Source organism: Phasianus colchicus, chromosome 1 (assembly GCF_987193195.1).
Source record: "Phasianus colchicus chromosome 1, bPhaCol1.hap1.1, whole genome shotgun sequence".
Taxonomy (NCBI): domain Eukaryota; kingdom Metazoa; phylum Chordata; class Aves; order Galliformes; family Phasianidae; genus Phasianus; species Phasianus colchicus.
This window is the reverse complement of record NC_143436.1, coordinates 55,154,515-55,180,119: the sequence shown is the minus strand read 5'-3', so window position 1 is coordinate 55,180,119 and position 25,605 is coordinate 55,154,515. Positions and strand designations below refer to the sequence as shown.

The following is a 25,605-nucleotide window of genomic DNA, read 5'->3' as shown; positions in this document are numbered from 1 at the left end:
AAGAATAGATAGAGGGCTTACTTTTGTCCTGAGCTCACTAGAAGGAAGGCTTTCCAGAAGAGACCCTTCCCCACTGGTAGTCAGCTCTTAAATGGGTCTAGGAGAGGTGGAGCCAGGCTCCACCCGTTCCAGCAGCACAGGTGAATTGCCTTCACCCGTGCTCCCAGGGCTGACTCATTGCTTGCCTCAGGTGATCAATCAGAGGTTCAGGCTGATTCATAGTTCCCGTACACCACTGTAGAGGAGAAACACCTTGGGAAGGAAAGGAGCTTTAGGGAGGCAGAAAAGTTCTCACTCTGCTTCATGCTTCTCTAGCCAAACAGCAGTGCTGCTTACTGCAGTGCAATATATGTCAGAAATAAATGGTATCGTTAGTAACCGTTGCACGTGGCCTGCAGTTTGTGCTGCTCCTATTGCCCTCCCATGCGATTTTGGGAGTGAGATTTACACAGACGCTCATTTGAGGTGTTAATGCATGGACAGGGATGTTCCTAGAGCCAGGCAACGAGGCTGGCCTTCTCCCCATGCACTGTTAGCGTGGTGCCTGGTTCTGATGACTGCTTTTAATGGCTACATGTTGCTGGGTAGCTGGAAGTCATCTTTTGGCTTATGCCATCCGCATATTATGCTTGATGTGGCCAGTGAAAAATCATGTGCTTATCAGACATTTCCCCCCCCTTAATCCTGAGCAAAGCTTTGCTGTGTGGAGGAGGAGTGGCATTGTTTTGAGGGCAGCTGCTTCTGTGAAGGAGCTCATGGAGCCTGGGTAAAGGGTACAGAGCTCTTCCCATGTTGTGTCTGGGTGCTTGGGAAGAAAAATGCTGTTTGGGTTTCAAAGAACCATTTTGATTACTGACTTGTCAATATTAAAGTCTATCTGAATGTCTAATCTCTCCTTTGAAGAGAGTGAAGAAGTCTGTGTTTTGTTTTGTCTGCAGGGAACAAGCAGATGCTATTTGAAACAGTGGCTATTCTTTTTAAAAAAGAAGAAAAAAAAACAGTAGAGAAAGGAAATGAAGTTTTGCTTCTTTTCCCCCTTCAGTGTTGTCATTGCAATAAAAAGCTGTGATGTAGCTTGTTGACTTTTTGATTAGACAAATAGCTCTGGGAAAACCCTGATGCTGGAAACCTTTAGTCATGTGCATAACTTAACTGTGTTTTGGCTGTAAGAATAGCTGACAGATGAAAGAAATCCTTGCGCTTGCTTGGGACCGGCTGTGCTTTGAATTTGTTTCTCCATTCCTCTCTGCGCCCTATGCACTTCAATTGGAGTTGGCTTGGAGGAGAGGGATGACTTGACCCTTAGCTACTTTTTGAAAAGAAAAGTCAAATATGTTTAAATATATGTTTGACAAATAGCTGCAATGCTCTGCAAACTGATAGGACAAAGCTCTGTAGGCAGAGCCAGCACCAGCAATCTGAGCCTTTATAACTTCAAACAGGGAGTCCTGAGTGTGGAGGTGAATCTTCTCTGGCAGGAGCTTTCTGGAGCACTCTGAGTGTAGAAAAGATGGCTGGTTTTGCATTGTCCAGAGGGAGACACTAGCTGCTGTGGGGGAGATGCTTGGAAAGCTGAATGATGCCGTCACCGTTATGAACAAGCCCATAAGTGGAAGTTTATAAAGGAAGTTCACACCAAATCCCCAACCACATATTATTCCTAAAAGCTTGAACTTTGTTCAGCCTGGGATAGTTGGTTTGAACACCGCTGTGCATATGGCAAGAGAATGGTGGTAATGCAGCACAGAGAGAAGAGAGCCTGCATAACAATCTGTTTTTCTCCTACTTTGAACATTTTTAGCCAGTCACGAATTAAATGACATCCCGAGGGTGCTGGGGTTGGTGTGGCTGCTGGTGGGCATAGGCATTAGATCTGTTCTCCTCTCTTTTGAGGGAAGAGCTGCAGCAGAAACAGAGAGATTTGTCCTGATGCTGTAAGCAGAGTATATACCAAAACACTCTGTATTTTAATTTCTCCATAGTATAAAGAGGACACAAATGAACATCTGCAGAGCAAAGAATAAATCATGTTCATGTGGGAGGATCTAAATGAATCACAGGTTACCTTCGCCCTACACCCTTTTCTTGCTTTGCAATTACCTCAGGATGATTAGAAGCTGTGATTTTTCAGGTTCACTCCCTTATTTAGGTAGGCTTTTATATTCTCCCTTATTCTGTGACAACAAAAAGAACAAAAAAAATACAGCTAATATCTTGAATGGCAAAATTAGCCCATACTGGTGGTTTGAATTTTTTTTCTTTGATATGCATATTCAGCTTTCATTAGAAATTAGTACATACTTGGCAGCAAATACAGCAAATATGGTTTCCACAGTATTAATGCCAGTGGGGTCTTCTCATTTTCTTTTGTATTTGGGGTTCCATCATTTCAGGAAATCGTTCGTAGCTGAAGGAGAGGTCTGAGTCTGTCTTCATTTTGACAATTTGTATTTGCCTCAAATGTTTTTGTTTTTTTTTTCTGATGCTGAGGAGGGGATCTTTGGTGGGACAACTAAATTTCTGGTGCATTCTGTTTTAAAGTAACATATGAAGTCTTAGACTATTTTTCATACTAGCTGCCTTTAATTGCGAGGGAGGTTGTTTTTTGTTTAAACGTTTGTAATATAGAATAGGAAGACAGCATGTAAAATGGAGAGCAGGCACTCAGCAGCTCTGATCTGGCAGGCACTCTGCTCTGGTCTAATGATGCCTTTCTGTGCCCACAACAGCACTCTTGACCTCGAACTCTGTCATCTTTCTTAACTGCATAGCTACAATAAAAACAAAGCGCCAAGTAAAAGCTATAAATAAAAGCAGGCATGCCTCATGGCCACCCCGTCCTTGTAATTTTCCTGCCTCTGAAGCCTTTTGTTCCTTCTGTTGTTTTTTTTGTGTAGTTCATCTAGTTTAGCGCTTCTGTGTGCATGGGGCGTCTTAGCAACAGATGAAGGGAGTTCTGAGCCGGGCAATGAGATGCTCAGGAGGTTTAGATTGAATATTAGGGAAAAATTTCTTCACAGGCTGCCCGGGAAGGTGGTGGAGTCTCACCATCCTGGAGGTGTTCCAGAACTGTGTGGATATGGCACTGAGGGACACAGATAGTGGGGATGGCTTGGTGTTCGACTAGGTGACCTTAGCGGTCTTTCCTAACTTCAATGATTCTGTGATTCTGAAATGGAGAAAGAGGGGTGCTGGGCTCAGGAACAGATTAAAGCCCTGGAAACTCCAGGGTGACACATGGCAGAGGGCTACTTGCTGATTCCTCTCTAACAGCTGAAGCCAAGACCCAGCCAAGATCCCATGCCATTGCAACCTTCTGTCTCCCATCACCCTTCATCACTTCTTGTGATGGGCTGAGTGGGGGACCTGGTTTCCCTTCCCTTGTTTGTGGGGTAGGCTGCATCTGGGGTCTTCCTCAGCTTGTGGCTTCGGGAAGGTGGAGAAAGGAAGCTTGATGGTGGAGTGGGCTAGGAAAGGTGAGGGAAGAGAAATTATTAGCAGGGAGTGAGCCTGAAAGTCTGGTGGGGGATTGTGTGGGGACAACAGCACAGTGCTGAAGGGAATAAGTTGGTGAGGGGAAAAAAGATAGAACTAAAGTTAAGGGAGCACAGATAAAGGTTTCAGAAAAAATGGAATAAATTTGACAGGAAATTTTGACAGGAGATTGATTAAATAGGAGAGTTAAAAAGCAGTTTGTTCTGGAAAAATAGGTTATTAAATAAGAGACTACTACTGGATGGAAAATTCACATAGCAATTTTATTTGAATGTTATTTAAACTTTCAGCCTGGAAACTCTGTAATGCAATAGGCATAAGAAATAGAGAAGGGCAAAGATAAGCCGTGATAATGACATAGTGTCTTTGAACAGTAAGACGTGATGCAGCATGTTACAGCTCTTGAAAGTGAAGTAATTACAAGATAGAAAAATTCCAGCATCTGGTGGTGTGTAAAACACTGGTGTGCTATGTCAGCATCAATAATGCATGTGTGCATTCACTCATGTGTAGTTGTAATATAGTCACTCATATCATGCCTCCATGAATAAGTGCACATATGCACACAAATGGTGTCTTTCCCCACTGAATCCCGTGCTATAACTGCTTTGCCTGCTGGGGACTCGAGCAGTCGATCTCAATGAATCTTCCTTTTACCATAAGCTGTTCAGGTGTGATTCCTGGCTCGTGGAGAGGCACAGATCTGTTCACATCTGTGGTGCTGGTATGGTTTATCTGAGCTTGGAGAGGGATGATGTGGCAACCCCCTATTGCAAGTGTGAAATGAAATCAGTTTTTTTTATTTGTTGGGTTTTATTATTTAACAGAGCTTTTATATATGCCTCCTTGATAATGGCTGATTAATATTTAATCAAGACAAATGGAATTTTCAGCATAAAATGTAAGGATTACCTCAAAAGCAGCAGCATTCTGAGATTGCTCCCTCCAGGTCCTTCCTGTCTCCAGTTCAGCTCTGTGGCTTTAGAAAGCATTAGTTAAACTGCAGTTTTTATGATGTTTTATATTTTTGAGATGAAAATGTAAATTTTTTTATTGAAAAACAGTTTCATTCTTCTAGCTTGCAAGAACTTGTGACAAAATTAACCCATGCAGAGTTGAGAGTGATGTGATGCCCTAATACATCACAGGAACCTTGATAGACTTGAAAGGTTGAAGATAGACAACCAACCTAGAGCATTTCCTGCAAACAAATGTTTTAAAATGCACTCTCCAATGTGATCATCCTCTTTGTTTTAATGATACAAGAATATTTACATGTCAGAATTACTCCTATACTGATGCATTTGGAAATGAATAAAACAAAAGCGAAGTTGGCAAGTGAACGTGTATCAATCTGGTATGCATAATACTAATTCAAAACATGTTTGACAGTTTGTAAAAATAGCTGTAACTGGGAAGTCATCACTGAGCAGATAACGCTTCCCTAGAGATCCTCAGGGGACCAGATTTGGCGCTGTTAATAGTTCAGTGTTCTACTTTATGACCCAGAGAAAAACACAGTCATTTACTGTTTTCAGAGGACATGAGATTTAGGGTAATGGTAAATGGAGAGGATGAAAATAACATCAGTAATACAGAAGAGTTGTGAATACTTAGTGACTTGGGCTGCAGCAGATAGTGTGAATTTAATTAGGATGAATGCACGGAGGAATGAAATCTAGGTGATGCTTACTGAGCAGAGGACTCTTTCTATTGAAAGGAAGGTCTGGAAACAATTTGAGCATGATGATTAACCAGCTAGCTTGCCTGCTCCCTGGCCAATAGGAGAGCTAGTGCCACCCTGGTCCATGGAAGGGTGGAATATAGAGCCAAGTTTGTACTTGCTCATCATATGGATCTTGCTAGAACCTTTGCCGTGATACTGTGTTGCATAGGGGTGCCTTGATTTTAGAAGGTAGTAGTGTTATTTTCGAGTGTGCTCAGAAGAAAGCAAGAAAAGTGAGGAAGCCCTTAGAAAACATGCTTCAGCATGATGGATAGTTAAGAGTGTCTAGCTCACAGCATATGGATTTCTGCACAGAGCTGTGGCTGTGAGGAATGAATAGACACATAACAAGGTCCAGCAGCTGGAAGGTAGGCAGAAATAAGTTACATTTGGGGAGGAGAGTTTGACGTCAAATCAAGGCAAACTCCGGGCAAACTTGGAAACAAGATGAGTTGTCTATCTGAAAGATGGACTGTCTTAACAGAGTTCTTTTAGGGACATCTTCTTTGGTCTTGGTTGTAATGGTTATCAAGACTAGAACTGCTGTTCAAAGTAATCCTTTCTCGTGTTGTAATTAATACATTTCAGCAGTGGTTCAGTTACAGTCCTAATTCAGTGGCCCCAGAATTTAGTCATTGGAGAAACTGGGTCTTCTTTCTGGGTTTCAGTGGGTATAGAGGTAGACTGCACATGTCTAAGGTAAGCGGGGTAGGAGAAACATGAGCAATAGCTAATGGTTGAACTCTGCAGACCTGTAATGTTTTGGCTGTTACGTGGACTTGATTTATATTAGTGTATGTAACTGTGGCAGGAAAGATAAAATGTAGTGCTGAACTGGGCCAACATGCAGAATCATAGGCTAGTTCAGGTTAGAAGAAACTACAGAATATCTGTAGTCCAACCTTGTGCCCAAAGAAGCATCAGCTATGATGTAAGACCATGTTCCTTGAGGTCTTAAAATATGGAAGTATTTAAAGAACTACAATAACGCAGAGAGAGAGGCTTACTGTAACTTACAGGTTCTCTCTATTCAGGGGTTTCGATTTGTACAGTCTGGCAGTTATTTGGTGAGGAAACTAGACTCTGTTCAGTTACAGTTGTGTAAAGCAGTAGTAATGAATCTGGAAACAGCAAACCGTCACTCTTGCATGAACTCTTCCCTTAGGGTTGAAAGCATTGAATTTACTTCCTTCCCCTCTAGTTTTTATATTCCATGTGCATTTCTTTTAAGCTTTCAAGATGAAAACATTTCCAAGCAGTACTGCAGTCAGGCCAGGACTCTCAGTGCTTTCAGTTGTGCATAGAGAAGACCAGAATATGTATGTTAGTAAGGCCTTGTAAAATTTTTCTTCTCTGGAGGAGATACCTAACGGGGTTAGCTCAGTCTTGCACCCTTCAGTTATTTTTAAGGACCCTCTTGAGAAAAAAAACACCTCTCTACATAAGAGATCTCTTCACAAGGATTCTTCCATTTTTTTTCTTGGTCTCCTGCTCTTTCAATGCCTCTCCACATGAAACCTGGCAAACTGAAAGAACAGAATTTTTTTTTTCCTTTGGAAAAACTTGGAAGGTTCTGTCTAGCTGTTTTCTTGTCTGTTTTCTTCACTATTGTGCTGTCAGTGATCTTAGATTTTGGGATACTTAGCGCTCACCTGCTGCAGCATTACTAGAAACATCCTGGGATATTTGGCAGGTTGTTAGTGACTGAAACCAAAGGTTATTGTTTTGTACGCCAATTAGGGAATATTATTACCAGTGAAGCTCAGGTAGTTATCTTGTATTCTAAATCCTCAGAAACTGGGCCTCAAAATGTTACCAGTTTACTTCATTCCCATTTAATCCAAGAAAAAAAACTACTTGCATAGTGGTCTCACCTGTATTACAAAGTTTTGCTACAAAGTATATCCTTAACATTTGGAGGAAGAATCTCTGTCAGGTTAAAAGGCTCAGCACATCCAGCATCCTTTTTGGTGGTGATACCAGGTATGTCTTGTGTAACTACTGCTTGATTTGATTCTCCTGTAAGTGTTCTCGTGAAAGTGAAATCACATCATGGTCTTTGCTCATTCACTCCTTTTTCCTCTTGAACTGCCCTTGGGAGCTGGGTTTGGTTTGCTTGGCCTATCCACTTGGATATGTGTGGAACATGACAGCATTTCTGTAGGCAGAATGCACATGAGGTTTTAAGCGAACATACTGAAATGAAGGGAGCAATGGGAAGAGATAGTGAAAGGGGCTGAACTGCTGAAAGATAAGCAGCCACTGAAAACTAGTAGGTTCCAGGCAAGCACAGCTCTGAATGGTTTTCTTGTGTTGGGGGAATTTTTCCTTAGAGAAAGAAAGATCCAAAGCGCTCTGTGTATCGCCCAAGGTTGGTTATAAAGCTGGGCTCTATCATGATAATACAGATTATGCAAATTGAGCTGAAGTTTTATAGTGCTAATGTGTGTTTTACTCTTCTGTGTGCTGAAGTGCAGTGCGGGTCTGAGGGAGCTGACAGTGTCCTATTCATATGTAAAATGTTTTGAGGAATCTGTGGTTTGGAATATTTCAAAACAGCCGCATGTGAGAATTCTTCCATATGAAAGCAATATTATCTGTATACATCTAGCTGCTAACGGGGGGAAAAAGAAGAGCGTGTGAAAGCAGCCTCCCAGCCTCTGTGTATGGATGTGTGGATCCTGCTGGAAGAGGGCTTCCAGCTTCCACCATGCAGTGCAGGTGAGGAGCTGGTGGGGCTGGAGGTGGCCCACAGCGTTGTGCAGGCGTGGGCCCAGCCGGCTGCTGGGGAAGTAAGGGATATCACAGGGGAGCTGATTGCTTCTCTGTGCCTTGGGATTACTTGTAGTTTAGGAGTCTTAAACAGAATTGACAGGACAGCACAGCTGTGTATTAATTATTAGTCTGGACGTTTTGCAATTCACAGGATCAGGCCTTTACTGTCTGTGGTACTCTTAATATCAGCATTTGGCCTTAACATTGCCAAGGAAGCTACATCCTTATTTTGTAAGAGGTCATCTTCTTATCCAACAAGCTGCAGCCATAATCCTCTTTGATATTATGAGCGACCGCTCTGGAAGTGATTACTACAGGATTTCATACTTTTTTCCCTGCTTATCAAATTCTTTAATGCTTCATTTTTTTTGAAAAGAAAGTTATCGTGCATAAGTCACAATAAAGTATCAAGAGGATATGGTCACGCTAAAAATATCAGGGGCACTGCTTCAGAGGGGATAAATCCCTGTCCATGTGGACACGTTTGTGCAACAGAAATGGTGTGTGACCCTTTCATTCTGCTTGTGTCAAGTGTGGTGTGCACATATGTGTGCAGGTAGCGCTTCCCCCAGCATTCCAGCTGAGACCAAAAGACTGAGCATTTCCTTGCTCTGGGCTAAAATGATTGCTGCAGCTTTGTTTTCTATTCTGCTTGGCTTGTGAGAAGGCTTGCTGCGCTTTTTAGTATATCCATAGCAAACATGATTTTGTATTTCATCTTCGCTGCACATCTGTTGAAGAACAGCAAAGATATAGTGGCTCAAATAGACTGCAGCTGCAGCAGCCATCTTTCTCATTTGGACTGTGATTCAAGATAAATGCTTTAAAAATTACAGCTTTCTAAAGAAGCCTTCCTCTTTTAAAGGTTTTTCTCTCATTCACTTTTTTTTTTTTTTTTTTTTTTTTTTTTTTTTTTTTTTTGAGTGAGTTCATACAGCATACTCTTTGAGTAGACTGGGCCTGACAGCAATATGGAAATAGTGGGAATTGCAGAAAATTGAGTTCTAGCTTCTTATTCTTTAAGACCATGTAAATGTAGGTTTGTCTTTTTCTTTCCCCCTGGATTTACATTTACATAGTTTTCATTTGAAATTAGATTAGAGTGATCGGAGATAGGCAGCTATCTACAGGCTTGAAAACTTGGCTGCTAGGAACTGAACAAAGTATTTAGTTCTTCAATAAAAAGAGAACCTGAAGGCAGATATGCCTGCTTGTGTTGTTATAGTGAGCATCTAATAATTGATGGGAGGCAGCTCTGGAAACCTGTAAGCTTCACTGGAAAGGCTGGAAAATTTCTAGATTATCACAGCCTCATTTTGCAGAAAGCATGGCTGACTTGTAGTGGGTAAGTAGAAAAAGTGTAATGATCAGAAAAAGAGGTTTTTGGTTTTTTTTGTCTTTTGAAATACTGGATACATGGGGTTCATTCATGTAAATTCATAGTACATAAGTTTTCTTGTGAAATAAGTACAGTTAAAACTAATCACAAATTGTTAGCTTCTTCCTTTGTAGAAAGTTTCCTTTTTTGGGAAAAGGAAACAGTTTTTTTTTTTTTTACTATCCACATAAACTTAACAAAAATGTGTTCTTTTTTTTTCTGGGAAGACTTAGAAAGAGTTGTGGGAGATCAGAAGTAGACCCAATCTTCAATGTTTTGAAGCATGTGGCATAACTAATGGATAGTGTAAACCTGGGGGTACAAAGAGATGAACAGATAGCTGACGTGGCTGGTGACCCATCCAGAATAGACCCATGAAATATTTCAATGCCAGTGAAAACAAGGCTGTATCAGAAAAGTTCTGACCAAGTCTGAAATAGTTTGCATCCACAAAATCTCCTTGCTGCATTAAAGGCAATGTTTGCCTGTGTGGGACAGAGATGAACAAAACAGAGCTCTCCTAGTGTGGGAAGTGAAGCCTATGGGAAAGTCTCTTAATTTAGGTTTGTGGATAATTTCTTGAGACTTCTAAAGAAATTCCACATGGATTAACATTAAAAAAAAAAAAAATACTGGAAAAAAGTTACCATTGTTCATTAGCAGGAAAAATGTTGTGTTAATTTATGCCACATGCAATGTCCATAGGGTGGCCCAGGATCTAAGTCTCTGCGTAATTTCACCAAGGATATTAATTTCCCCACTGTGCCCAATTAAACCCATCCCCAAGCTAATCTGAGAACAAAGAGGATAAAATACGAAGTTATTTCTGAAAATCTGTCGAAAGCAAAAAGTAATTAAATCTGTCTCTATTCTTTGGAGGGCATTTACAACTTTTGTAATTAGTGATTAGAACTCAGAAACAAACGTTAAGACTTGTTTCTTTGCTCTGCCAGGATTTGTTTCATGCAATTTCAACCCATGTAGGCTTGCTGGTCAGTGGAATGAAGAGGAAGGCCATCTCCATGGGAGTACAGATGAATCTATAGCTGCAGCTCCTTGTTGGTGCTGGGAGCTTAAATGAGTACCTTGGAACAGATACTTCACTTCCTAAAATGAAAGTGATCTGAAACAACTAATTTGCTTTGGGCAGGTTTTTAACCTCTATGCATTTCTTTTTCTGTTCTGTGAACTGAGGAATGTCACTTCACTGGCTCACGGTCCCTTAACAAGTGGATTTGCTGCTTGTGTCAGCCAAAATTATTCCACTAAGGAGTTGACCTCATTTTTCAACCTCCACTGTCATTGTGTCCATCCACACTCTTACTCTGGTAGGTTCCTCTGGCAGATGAGTGGGAGTAGAAACACCAGACAGAGTAGAGTGGATGTGTGGAGGCAGTGAATCAGTATTGCTAAACTAAAACACGTCATCCCCATTCCTTGGGTGGGGCTCTAAAACTCTGAGCCTTGGGGGTTTTTTAATCCTTGCCATATCCATACAGCATTGAGCTTAGTAGGGTCTCTGGTTTGTCTGGGAGGCACAATGGTGTTAACATTGTAGGGTTCTCCAGTCACGCTCTTGCACTTGTTTTTCACACTGTGCTTTCAGTTACTGTAAGGCATGAGGTACAATCTAATTCTGCAGTAACGTAGGGAAAAAAATATAGCTTCATTTTCTGCATTTAAGACTTTGGTGTGCTCACATACAGTACTTAGTCTGACTTTTACTTTCTAAAAATAGATTGCTCAGTGTCCGACAAAAAAAGCTGCAGTTTTGTCTTAAGAAAACAAAAGAGTCCTGTCAAGAGTTTTGTCATAAATCTTTATACCTGTAGTATCCATATCAAGGACCAATAATACAGACTAAAATCTTCTGCTGAGTACAACGCAGTGCAAGGTCCCAAACATCCCAAAACGTTACTATCCATCTGTTGATCTTTGTGAAGGATGAGTTGATCTTGTGTGAATGCCAGGGAGCTATCTGAAATATTGTTACTGAGGCTCTGGAGCTGGTGCTGTGTGCCAACATTTGCATTCACTCTTTGTTCTCCTGGCTGCTGATTGAAAAATAACCCTATAATACTATTCAGTGTCTTTAGCCTGATCAGTCTGCTAAAGCAATCATAGGAATTTTTATGAAGTTTGAAATAAGGGCAGTCTTTAGTTTTCTGCTGAGTTTCTGATTTTTGTCTGCAATTTGGACTTTGCTTAAGTGAAGTCTTGCAGAACAGATTGTTGTAAATTATTACAGAAGGCTTGTTTTCCTGAAGCAGAATGATCCCGTTAATGACAAGCTTGTTCATCATGATTTTAGCTAAGAACCCAAGAGGTATGTGAACAGGACTTTACAAATTGCCATATATTCAGTCCAAAAGCCTCTGACAGACTCTGGAAGAAGAATGCTTCCTTGGGTCACTTATTTCAACTTAGTATCTTCATGCTTGAAGAGCGTTACGTGTGCAAAATACGTGTTGAGCTGTGCTTGGCTTGTATTTGCATAGCTGGTGCTTTTGGAAGTATTTTTCTCTGCTGCTTTGGGGGCATTGCAAACATCTATGCTGGCATTTGGAAGACAGACCACATCCAAATCTTCAGCCTAAGAGAATCTCTGAATCTTCAGTCTGAGTGTAATTAAATTATTCTTAATTTGCTTTAAGAATTGAGGAAGCTTGAGGACAGTGGCACAGTTAAATGTGTCTGGAGACACCAGACGTGTTTTGCTGCCACTATCTTGCTGGGCCAAATTGCACTGGTTTTTCTGTCTTTGTTGAGTAGAGAATGTTTAACGAATGTTTAGCCCTTCCCGGCTGTTTGTGGCTCTAGGATAAGGTGCTATCTTTTGTACCTGCTCATTGCTGTCAATTGAATGTGGCTCCATGGAAAACATTAACTCAGACTGAAAGTGTATTTGAATTGTCAATAGCTTCTTTCTTTAAAACAAGAATGGGATCACATCTTCAGTAGGAGTCTCAGCATACTACTTCCAGTGCCATATTTTGCTCTTTTTCCTCACAAGACGTCTTCTTTCCCAAATAAATGCAATGAATTATGCATAGCAGCTTTCAGCAATGCTGTATTAAGGAATTTTGTCTTTGTACTTCAGACCAGTGTAATGAAAAAATTAAATATTAATACAACCTCAGATTTTTTCTCAAATGTTTATGATAAGAGATAGTATACTTAAGAGACATTGAATGGAGGTAGTGTTTTTGCATTTGTTTTTTGTTGTCTTGCAAGCCGGGAGTAATTAGGATCCTAAAAGCAGTGTAAATTAAACATTACCAAATAGCAAAGTTGTTGCTAGAAAGCAAGCAGGGATCTTTTATTCTACAGAAATCTAGGAAATGGGAGCATCTGACATTTGCTAAGTTTAGAATGGGAGTGGTATAGGTGGCTTATTTTGTATACTCAGCACTTCAAATGTCACTTACTTGTTTCTCTCAGAGCAGTGAAAGAAGTGGCAATTACTTTGGGTGGCTCTTACTGCAGAGTGGCCTTTGTTACTTGATCCAACAGGCTTATGAGAAATGGCGTCACTTGCTCTTCTGACGCTTGTGAGAAGGTGCCCTTTTTGGTTCTGATTGCACAGATTTTAGTAAATAGGAGCAAAATTTCATTGTGAATGAGTCATTCCTAAAGAGAGAAGAAAGTTTGTCTCTTTACAGTCCTTGTATTAAAGTGACAAGCTAACAGTTCGTTCAGTTGCTCGCAGTCCTGGCTGAATTCAGGGCATTGCTGATTCTGCTGCAGTTGCAGTATTAACAGCACTCTTTAATCATTCAAGGCATTATCTACTGTTGTCAGCTGCTTCTCCCACTTGGTGTGCCTGAACGGGATCTTTTAATCAGTCCTTGGAGCCATGCATATGCACTACTTCCCGTTAGATTATAATTAACTATAATTATGGATGGAGATCAGCCCAAGCCATAAAATGTAAATTTCGATATTTACTATGTTAATAAGAAGATTTGGTGAAGATAAAGGGCTTGATTTCTAATTTTCACTGTCACAATAGTGTGAAGGAGTCTGAGTGACAGTGTTGTTGAAATTAGTATAACTGCAGTTTGCACCCACACTATGGTTTCCTTACTGCAGATTGCTATAAATCAAAGAGGTCATGTCATGGACACAATACAGTGCTGCCTCAGAGGAGCTGAGACAGCAGAAAACAGTTTGCAGGGACCCCAAGGGTTAGTTTTCCACGGATGTGCTAGAAAGCATTCTGAAATCTTTATATGATCCTTTGTAGTAGCTATTCACCTAAGGTATGAGTGCAATTTCTACTCAGGAAGGGGGAATGTTCCCATTTATGTCAATGCTGAGGTTACATTCCAGGCATAAGCATTATCCAGGTGCATACAGAGTTGCTGCTTACAGCTGCAGCAGCATGTGCTGTCACAGATGATGTGTGGGGAAGCGAGCCATGTGTAGAGCTGCTGTGTTGCCATGCTAACTCCACAGTCATGTTCTAAAAGCTTTATTGGAAAAACACACCCATTAAGTAATATTGGGATTCATAACAAGGATTCAGTGGTTTCTGTGACTTAAGTTTGATGTGAGTATTTAGCTTTTCTGGGGAGACAGTTGCTTTCTTGTTTGTTTATCTTTGGGAATCAGATCTTACACGATGTGCAAATAACTTCATGGTTTTGGCTGCTCTTGCTGCATGTAACGTGTTGCTGTGTTGATACCTGCTGGTTAAGTGAAGCAGGAAGGGATGCATTTATGCAAATTACTGTTGATTGCATTTAATGGAAATGAAAAGTGAAGTACGAGGGAAATTAGGAAACAGCACTCTGAAGTTCTTCATTTTGGAACAAAGAATCAGTGTTTCAGAACCCTGGTTAATCAAAGTGCAGTGAACAGCCGCTGAGGGTGTCTCACATCCTGACTGTAGGATTTTCTTCCTCATGCCACTTCCAGACACCAGAAGCTGACATTGCTCACGAAATTCTTTTCTAAAGTTTTAGTGGTTTTAAACATTTTTAGAGTTAACTTTTAACCAGGCACACTGCCGCTACAGCAGAGCAATTGCAACATTTGGCTGCATGTCTAGAAAGGCTCAGAAGCTTATCAGGTATTTAAACATAAAAATTGCAGCCTCTTATTGCTATTCTAACTGCGAAGAAAACATTTAGCTTCTTTCCTTACTAAGCATGTATGTCTGAGCCCTGTTAGAAGACACACCGAATGGTTGTTTGCTCAGGGAAAAAGCGACATGGCACATTACGAGGTGATTACCTTCAATTTAAAAATAGATACGGTCTGAGTGAAGGAGGCTGTTATGTCTCCCGACTGGAGCTGCATGCAGTGTTCTGTCTGCGTGGAAACTCTTACACGTGTTCATACTATTTGACATATTGATTATGATCGTGTACAAGCACTCTGTTTTAAAATGTAGCTTGACAGTATTCTCTAGCTCTTGGCCTGACACCTGCAATAGTATTTCTGTCAGCGCTGCAGTTCACACTCATTACTGCAGGACACTTCAGCAGTTTCCTACTGCAAAATCTGGCAAATGATGCCAGGCTGCCCAGGGCCCCATCCAACCTGCCCTTGAGCTCCTCCAGGGATGGGGCACCCAAAATGCTCTGGACAGCCTGTGCCAGTGTCTTGCTGCCCTCTCAGTGGAACATTCCCATGATATCTAACCTCAATTTCTTCTCTTCTAGTTTAAGGCCTTCCCCCTTGTCCTATCACTATCCACCTGTGTAAAAAGTTGATTTCCCTTCTGTTTATAAGCCCCTCTTATGTAAAACATGGAGTGTGGTTGAAGCGAAATAGCTCCTTATTTAAACTTGTCTGCCTGTGCAGGGTCTAACCTGAAACTGGTGATCTCTGTGCCTGCTGGGTCTTAGATCAGAATCTCTAATGGAAAGACTTACTATCCAAAATGATCCTGGATCAGCCCTCTGACAAAGCCTTTAGTTTGAAAATTTGCTTGTGTCCAGCAGGAATAGCAGTCTGTGTTGATTTTCAGACCAATTAAATATTCAGTTGCAATAAATAGAGCTAAATACAGTTTGGATCAAGAAAACGCAGCAGTGATTGGCTGTATGTGTATTGCAATACTGCTGAGCATCTGTTCCAGGACAAGCCAAAGCTATAGGCCAGAAGCTTTGAAGTGTTTTAATATTAGTATCCTGTGGTCCTCTGTATTTGGGCTCAGAGAGGCTCAAACGTTGCCTCTTGGAGATGTCAGTTGTAGGAATTTATCCAACTGGTCCACGATGATCAAGGAAGAGGTACCTACCACTACTCAAAATGGGGTCACTTTGGCTTTAGTACTTGTGCCAGAACTCTGGGGCATTCCAGCTGGAAGCTTTGGGGTAACAGCTCTTATAAGATGAGAACTAGAAAGCTTTGTTTTAGTACCTTCCACAGTAGATCAAAGATTTAACTCTTGGATAATTTTTACAGACTAGGAATTAATGATGTCTGTAGAAATCCCCAATTTATCAGAAAATCTGTTCTTGCTGTATGTATTGCAATTGATTACTGCCAACCAGTGTTGCTAACCTGTATTAATTTCAATTTCCCCTTGCAGTAATGCGTAGAAATCCATTTGGGATGGACATTTGCTGCCGGAAAGGATCCAGAAGCCCACTCCAGGAACTGTATAATCCCACCCAGGTGAGCGTCTTGTGGCTACGATCAAACTTTCCTGCCTGGTGTACTTAAGTTAAAGGTGTTTTGGTCTGTTTTTTGTTTGTTTGTTTGTTTGTTTGTTTGTTTGTTTTTTTGTTAGTTTGTTTGTTTTATCATGTATATGCAGTAACTGCTGTGTGCTTGGAGAAATGATCCTGGGACTTGCAGTTCTGCGGTTTGAGCTAAGGGCCTGATTTCTGATGATTTTTGGTTGTCTAATGATGCAGATTCCTCAAAGTATTTTTCTTAGGCACCTAATAGCCTTAAAGTATTTTTGATCTCCTGGAAAGATGCTGAAGCATCCTAATTTAATCGATTGATCAACACACAGAGCGGCAGGGTGGGGTGAGAGTAGGTAACGTGCTGTACATGAATCAGCAAGTGCAGGAAGGCAGAAAATTGCAATAGTAATATATGAAAGTCATTTGTATGGTTTTTTAGGTAGCCAGTTGCCCATCCTGTCCTGGTTCATTTCTTCACAGTAGCTAACGCTCTTCCTTACACTGTGCATTATTTGACACCTGATGGTCTTGATGGGAGTTTACAGCAGTCTCCCTTCGATGTGAAGAACAGGAAAGTTATCTGGAATTTGTACTCCCATTTGTTCTCCTGGATCGATTTATTCCCTACACGTGGCATGAATCGGCACATTCAGGAACAGCATTTCCTGTTGGCAACTGAGGGGAAGTGCTGCCATTGAGAGAAAATGCCAGCTGACTATTAAGCATATTTATTAAAGTTTAACAACCGCCTATTATACATTTATACATCAATGAATACAGTGAGTTTGACTAAATAGGCTGTTAAGGAAAGTGACTATCCCAATAAATCTAACTTGTTAGATTTAACAAGCCAGTAAATGCTTTTAAATACTGTTTGATTATGAAGAGGCTCGCTTATACAGTGTGCAAAATGAAATCTAAGTGATTTAAAGTATTTATATGAAGAACTGACAACAACCCAAAGATATGTAATATTTGATACATAAAGTAGTTAAGCTCCATTTACTCCACAGTGTGCTTTTCTTGAATATAGGATGACTTTCTAATTCAATTGGAATTTTGTGCATGGCTGGGAGCATGAGCTTATCATACTAATATACTGGCCTTTATTGACCATTGTAGGAGGCAGTGTTGCATAAATGGAAAGTGTTAAGAGCCCTGATGAGTAACAGTTGGGTGCTACAAAGGAGAAATATTAGAATTTGTGGGTCAGATTTAAATATTTAAATACTCTTTGCAAATGCTCAAGAAGGATGGGTAAGGGAAGAAACTGTACATTTGATTGTTCTCTCTGGGGTATGCAGTGTGTAAGGAGATTTTAACTGACCCTTTAACATTGTTAAACATAACCCCATGAGAGAGAATCATCTCCATCCATTGAAGGGCTGTAATCCCAGTGCCCCTGGCAAGCTTTGTTGTCAGCTGAGCTTCCTGAAGCAGAGGATGCAGCTGGCAACTTCATTGCCACCTCTCCTTCCTTTCTGCATGCCTTGACCAAGTAAAGCATCTGCCTGCCTTTCTGGGCTCTCCTAGGAGGTAGGCAGAAAAGTCAATGTTTGAGTAAGCACAGCATTTCTTGCAGCCAGTGTTGAACTAAGCAGATGACATTTTTCATTCTGAAGTGTTTCCATCTGCTCAGTGACACCCCTTCTCGTCAAGCTTTTATGTTTTGTTTCTTTCTTTGTTTTTAGTAGGTATTTACTTACTTTTTAGACGGGGCCTTGCACGCTGCAGACAGTAATATTGCAGACACTGAGTGATATATCAGGCAAGCAAGTGCATGCAGGAACAAGAAGAGGCAGCAAGTAGAGGCTGACATAAAAGACATCAGTCTGGAAATGACCCCTAGAATATTCCTTCAAATATGTGGCTCATATTTCTTTTTTGCATTTTTGCCCAAAGAAATGTCTGTCTCACCTTTCTTAAGTGACAGATGGGAGACAGGTCTGTATTTTGACAGTGGAGTTCTTGTCTTCCAGTTGTTCACGAGTAGTAGTGAGGAGGGGAGTGGAGATTGGGCCCCTAATTGGTCTCTGCAGTTCCTGACTGAAGCAGTCATGATTGGCCATTTGTGAAGTCAGCTCAGAAGCTGATAAAATACATATGCAGAAGAATTTGTAAGCAAGATCTCTCCCTTACTGATACATATAATTGAAACATCTAGTAGATCTTTAACTCTTGATGTTCAAAACCTGTTGAATTCCAGGTGCTGAGAACATAGTGCAAGAAGCCCTGCAGCTATGGCTTTGGACTGCTACAAGCTAGATGCAGTGGTAAATCTTTAAGGGTGACTTTAAAGAAACTTCGAATATCTGGTGTGTTCAGATGCATGTTTTTTGCATGACCTAGTAATAGGAGAACCCAGCTATGGCTCATCATCCTCTGCTATGCAGTACTTTCCACGTGCTTCAGGTTTCCTCAGGTAGGCAGCAGTACACAACCATATCTAAATTCTATGCTGCTGTTCCTGGGCTGTCTCCAACAACCCCAGGAGAGGTAGGCAGAGAAAGGGACTTTATTGTCCCAGCTGGCTCCCTGCTTTGAGATGATATTAGGGCCCATTTATCCTAGCTTGCAGCCTCCTCCTGGCTGCTTCATATCAAGGGGCAGATGACAACACAGTCAGTTGAAAATTAAGTGCTAGATAGGGTCAAATATCTCTCAGATTTAAAATGCTGTATTTTAATATGATAAGACTTTTTACTGTGTGTTCGGCATAAGGTTGCACTGCCTTTGTAAAATCAGATGGAGACAGGTTGACTTACAGCAGCTGAGGATTTGACTGTGGGTATTTACTGTGTTGACATATAACAGCTTTCTGATCCTGCACTGTTTTGTTTCCATCTATGGAGTTGTTTGGGTTGGTTGCGGATGTCACCGTTTGTCTTTTAAGACTCTTTTTGGCTTTGTGAATGATCGTGAAAAGAAAAACGAAAAGGAGAGGGAGAAGAGGAAATTTTGGACTTGAATAAATTCAAATGTAGCAGTGATCTAAGGGTGACTGAACCAGTGGTGTACAGGAGCTGAATTTTTGAGAACTGCAGTTAGATTTTCAGTGGACTGATCGTAATTGTTCAGATGCTTGATGGAGAAGAAGGGAATAAATGGGGTGGAGATAGGACTGAGTTAGGATCAAATTAAGTGTCTATGACAAAGCCCATGTGTTATTTCTGTCATAGTTGAGTGCCTGGCCTTCTGGGTATTGTAAAAGTAGGAACAATACTTCTGCTCTTTCTCCTTCTTAATAGGGCACAAAATAAGAAGTACATTTGTCTGTGGACAGAAGGTTTCTTCTCTAAGGCTTTTACTGCAAGATTTTTTTTTGTGAGCACTAATATACCATTAGGGAAAGAAAAGTCAATATAACTCAACTGGATTTACAATGAGTAAGTGAAAGTGTGGTCCCTGAGTACATGCAGACAGCGTGCAGCATGTCGCTGAGACTCTATTATCTTTTTTTCTTTCATTTTTAGTTAGAAATTACTAATAAGGTGCAGAGGTACCAGTGGCAAATTTTGAGGGCTGAATGAAATGGCTGATTTCTTTAATGGGTTTGTTAAAAAGCCAACTTGGATCTGTATTAACTAGAACAATTTTCCTTCGGACAGGTAGTTGTAAAGTGGCATAGTTGCAAAAGAGAAAATCTAGATGTCGCATTCCTGCAAGGCTCTTCATCTGTGTTCAGTTACAAGTTTGCGTTGCATATTGACTTCTTATTTTTTATTTTTTTGTATATCAAACCGCAGGAATTTAAGAACCTGGATAAACAAATATTTTTCAAATTTTTTCTTGGAAGACAACATATGGAACTGTGTCTTGTGATCTGCATGACTGAGTACAGCCCCATTACTCCAAAAATAACAGATAATTGGGTATCGGCTCGTTGAGCTGGAGTTAGTAGAACTTCAGAATCAGTTAACATTGTACTTGAGGCTTGTGCACCATTAGTGGTTGACGTGGATTTGTTTGAAGCAATGAAAATGCTACTGAATTACAACATATTGCAAGCCAAAATAGACCTAATGTTAAAGGAAAGGAAATAACTGCACCTTTAAGTCAGAATTTGTCTTCTCGTTGTCAAGGTTAATGCCTAATTCCCAGGAAATCTTTGTCTCATCTAACTACCTACACTGGTGCAAGCAGCATGGCAGAGATACAACACTTTATCCATTAGGATCCACATCCCAAGGACAACTTTGTTTCTATTTCTAGTTTGACACATTGCCTAACTAACTGACTAATGAGTCAACCTGACTGTTTAACCAAAGGTCAAACTGTTTGTCATTTGTTACTTTCCTTTTCAAACACATTTCTTTTTGTTGAGGAACCGCACTTCTAAGTGGCTGCTTTTTGGAGTAACGGGAGCCAGGTTGCCTCATGAGTTGCTAAACCTGGTGAGTCAGAGCTGTAGACCTCACATTGCCTTTGTGTTATGAAATTGTATTGGACTGTTTCAGAGCAGTCATTCCAAAATGACCCATTTCTTTTATTATGTCCACTTTTTTTCTCCCCTTCCTTCCTGCCAAGTGAAAACAAAGTGAGCTGCTGCCTTGCAGACAGTGTTTATACATCTTTAGTCACTTCAGGCCGCAAGTGCTCCTTTTTTGGAGATGTTGTATGGTTATCTGTGGCTCAAGCTGTCTGGATAGCATATGCAAACATCAGCCCAGTTCAGCCCACATCCCTTAACTTTCATCTGGGTTGGTAATTTCCCATCTTCAAGTTGATTTCTGCTCACTAGAATGACCCTAGTCAACTGCAACTGTTAGTGGACAGAGGTTTGTGGGAAGTTTTGTGGTCTGACTCTGTGTACATGTTGTCCGCAGCACTTTGAATCAAAGGTTCAAATGCTTAAAACAGTCTTTCTGCCCTTGGTGATCTTGAGATACTGGGAGCTCTGCAGCTTATTTCTGTGTTCAGCAACTTTTTATTCTTAGAAATACAAGAAGCAAAGGGCAGGTCACTGAGTAAGATGAAAAGTCCGGTTTGTCACTGACAGCAGGTGACCAGGGCAGACTACCAGAAGGATAAATGACTCACGATGCTCTACCAGCACACAACAGCCTGTGGCTCACGGGCTTCCTGAGCCAAGCATATGTCTTTGTCGGCTACGTCATGCAAGAAGAGTCTTGAGTTGCCAAACAGTTATAGCAATCAAGAGGAGGGGAAAAAATGTGACTTGCCAGTTTCAGTAAGAAAGGAAGAATACACCAGTGCTGTACACTAACTTTTCTGCTCTTTTCACGTGTATATATTCTGGCTGCTTTATTTTCTCAGAAGGACAGTAATACCCCGATAGAGTCATTAAGATTGGAAAAGACCACTAAGATTTTCCAGTCCAGCCATCAGCCTATCCCCACTATCCCCACTATGCCCACTAATCATGTCCCTCGGTGCCACATCCACATGGTTCTTGAACGTCTCCAGGGACGGTGACTCCACCATTTCCTTGGGCAGCCTGATGTGAACTTTGGAGTACAAGAAATAGTACAGCTTGGAGAACAATACATTAGAATTTATTGATGCTTTGCATTTGGGATGAATATTCGTAAGAGTATGTGCGTCCTTCTGTGGATGAGAAGTGACCCAGAAGTCATTATGGATGAAAAGACCCAGAAGACCAGTACTGACAATGTACGCTGTGTGATTGATACTGATCTTTGTAGGCACATTCATGTACATAATAGCAGCGTGGTAAGTGTAGCTCTTAATTGCAGTATTTGATTGATCATAGATTAAAAACATCATGATGGAAAAGATGCAGAATAGAGACATAGGGAAGAAAATTCAATGTGCAGTGCCAAACTTTGGGAGCATAATGCTGTTGGTAAACAACAATATTGTATCTAATTATCCTTCCCTGCTGCAGCAAATGCCTGCTGATGAAAGAGAAAGTAATTGATTTACTCTGTGGATGAGTTCGTATGCAAAAACATTACTTATTGTCGTGCTTGCAAGTCGTAAAACAGCAGCTGGCCTGGGATGAAATATTACATTAACCTTAGCAGGAGAACTGCACTAGTGAGAATGCTTTGTTATTAATTACTGATTACAAATGATAAGAGCCTGTTTTAGATGCTGGGGAGATGACGTAGGGAGGGGAAGAATTCAGGTACACTGTGCTTCATATATTGTTCCTTGTGACATGATGGATGCCTTTGTAAGTCAGGAGGAATTAATCAGACAAGTATGTACAGTAACTACTGGCACTTAGGGCCAGAATTATCTTCAGGACAAGCTCATTCAAGTTATTGCAGTGCATTGGGATGGATTTTAAGGCACCTGTGTTTAATAGGCTTATTACTTGTATGAAATGAAACAATACAATTGTCACTCAAAAAAGCTCTGATTTCCCTGTTAGAAAAGAAAGAGATCTCTCTTTCAATTGTTCCAGTCCTTGAGTCATTTTATTATTTTGAGAGTTCATGCATTTTAATATAAAGACTTTCTGGAGGAATACAATTACGAGAAGGAATAATCCAGGAGACATGGCCAAAACCAAAAGAATTCTATGTGTTGGAGGTGAAAGAGGGTAACATGATTTTCACAGCTGAACATCTGTGTGTGACAGGTGGACTCCATGTTAGACCAGCACCAGCTGGATGGAGGGGAGACCTGGGCTGTATGGTCTGGTCAGCATCAGTGAGGCTTTTTGTATCCGCTGACTTGGACATGTTGCATCAGTGCATTGCTTGCTCAGAACCAAGCAGTTCAAGTCACCTGCCTATTTCTCTGCATTAGATTCCTTTCTTTCCTCCCCAGGTTAAGGTTTTATACCAGCTTGACCAGTGGAGAAAACTTGGATAATTATACTTCAGAATGCAGAGAGATGTGGCTCTGTTCTAATAACCTCAGTCTGGACCTTGTGGTTATTCACAGTGTAGCCTCTCTCATTTATTTCTGGTGCAGATATTCTCAGGACAGCTTTCTCCACTTGCTGCAGAGTAGCAACTGTTTGTTTAAGCATTTGCCTTTTTTCCCCACAGTCTTTGTTATCAAAGAGGTTTCTTAACTCTGTGCAGCAGAACCATACGCTGCTTTCAGCAGGGCAAGGCAATCTCTGCAAATCCCAGGAGCCCAGCTACAGCCACTCACTCCCAAAAGAACTGTAAAGAATCCCAATAGGCATAATTATGACAATGAAAGAAGACAGACATTTTAAAACTATCTACAGTGCTTGTAATTCTCATTTACTATATAAATTTAAAGATAGGGAGGAGCAGACATTAAATTGGCAATTATTTTCCAGAAATCAGATTCTCTGAGTCACATTCTGTATCAGATGCAGCTTCTCAAGCCCCACAAACAGACCTGTAACATTCATTCATGCTCTTTAGCTCTGTACAGTATGAAATGTAAATTCACCTCAGTAATGTGACTGGCTGCACCTTGCCCAAGCTTTTTTCAGTCAGAGTGCAGTAATCTGCTTGTCTGGTTATGCATGCAGATTCAGAGTTGCTCTTCTCTAGGTACTGCAGGCAATGCAAGGTTAAAATACTGCCTCTGGAGAGATGTGACTGCAGAAGCCACCGTGCATTTTGACACTGGCATGCAAAGAAATTCCTAGTACTTGCTGGGAGGCAAGCTGTAGAGTTTTAGAACAAAGGTGTAGCTAGTTAAATCCAGCCTGGATTATGTAATGAGCCTTTGCTAAAGTCTATGTGGTACCTGCTCCACTTGCCTGGTGTTCTGGTGAGGCAGCCTTACCCTGTGTGCTGCCTGAATAACTAGTTGACTAGTCATCACCTGGGCCAGCCACACTTTGACTGCTTTTAGTCAGTAGCTTTCAGACCTTGATTCTTAATAATGTGGGAGAGAAGTAAAAATTAAGTGAAAAAGCGGAGTTTACAAGGTAATAGCTTTATTGCATATGAATATAACAATATAAGGCACGTGTCACTTTCTTATCTGGAAAAACTACTTATAACAGTTTATATCCTGGTATGGCTAGGATTTGGTTTGATTTTTTTCTATGATTGAGAAGCAACATGAAACTCAGTAGTGAAATGTGGCAAAAAAAATTGTTTCCCTCATCCTTAGACTATAGTGTACTTGTACTGGAGGGGGCCAGTGGCTTCCTCTTCCAGGCTTTCCAGTGTGCTTGTCAGCATGGATGTTTCAGTCCATTCGTAACTATGGGAGAAAAGTGAAACCTGATTTCTTGAAAGTCAGTGACAAAACTTCTCATCTCTAAAGAGGAATAAGGGACTGGATAATTGCAGCCATTGTTTTATCTCTTTTTCAGCATTCCATATATTCCCTGTGCTGAGGAGTGTAAATGTGATGCTGAAAAAAAAAATTTTTTTTTTTTCTTCTTTTTTGTTTGGTAGTAAGACAACTATAGGTGGACCAAAGAGAGTTGGCAAGCTTGCTATGCAGTGAAGTTTATATATCTTTCTAGTGCCTGGAAAACCCAGGAAGAAGTGTTTTTGTCATTTCAATCTGAAATCAATCTGAACAACATTCTGAGTGTGGTTCCACCACAGAGCTAAAAGCAAAACATGTGGTAAAAAAATCACAATATTCCTGCAGTCAAATTGCATGGAGATTGCCTGGCTGCGCAGCAAGCTAGCAAGCCTCTATAGCATTCAAACTGATGACCTAATATAAATCCTTCCCCTCCTCTTGTAAGCGTGGGTTGTGTCTTTTAGATCATTTTTGGACAAGTGTCTGGGGATTAGTAAGAGGAAGTGGATATTAATTCAATTAGAGGACAGAAGACAAATGTACAAGCTGGCGTGGGGAATTGACACTGAGAGCTGAAGGAACAAAGACATCTCTGGCTGTGAGAGGACAGTTTCATCTATTCAAGCCATGTTTGGCTTTTGCTGTGCATACATTTGACTTATGAAATGTTGGTTGAAGGAGTTGTATTTACATAGCAATGTAGTTAATGTCATATTTTGGAAGCTAAGCCTTGATGTCAATAGATAGATGGAAAGCTGGAGAGCATATGCACAGTGGTAGCTTTCAGTTCATTCTAATACATTAAATATTCATAACAAGCTCAGCTGAAGGAGAAAAGAAATGTTTCATTGAACTGGTGAAGAGAAGCTGAAATCGCTGGAACTTCTCCAAAGCTTAATGTCTTACTTAATGTGAACTGAATGAAGGTTCCCGTGGTGAAGGTGAGGTGCCATACGAGGTACTTCCACAATTACTGCTTTCTTCCTTTAAGAGATTGTTGTGCCAATGACATCACTTCATAAAATAATAGCCAAGAATTACTGCTTTGAGCAGTTTATGTAGGCACAGCACAGGCTTTTTCCTTTTTTTTTTTTCTTCCATAGCTTTGGACCCACGAAAGCCTGTGTATGGACTTTCTTACATTTAAATGCTATATATTTACAACCTGGAAACCCTCCCACATCACGTTTTTCAGACACGGACATGCTGTCCCTGAGTGGATATCTGTAGGCATCTGTCACCCTGTCTGTGTGCTCTGTGCCTGCCTTGCTGCTGCCCCAGTGCATGAGGGGCCCAGGCCGTGCTTCCCTGTCATGCAGATCACTGTGGGCACTCTCCCCTCTGCTTCCATACAGTTTCTGGTCCAGGCTGAGCTTGGCTTCTGGCAAGGACTGAGT

The 25,605-nt window shown here is 40.9% G+C and overlaps 1 protein-coding gene across 4 annotated transcripts in view; it reads left to right on the top strand.

The window, feature by feature from the left end:
* The window catches only part of CHST11 (carbohydrate sulfotransferase 11), a 152,808-nt gene that overhangs the window by 48,111 nt on the left and 79,092 nt on the right, over window positions 1–25,605 (top strand). For all 4 annotated transcript variants that reach the window (XM_031600032.2, XM_031600031.2, XM_090143436.1 and 1 more), the window contains exon 2: window positions 15,919–16,004. In XM_031600032.2, the coding sequence (XP_031455892.1) occupies window positions 15,919–16,004 (86 nt within the window). The remainder of the gene's footprint in view (window positions 1–15,918; window positions 16,005–25,605) is intronic.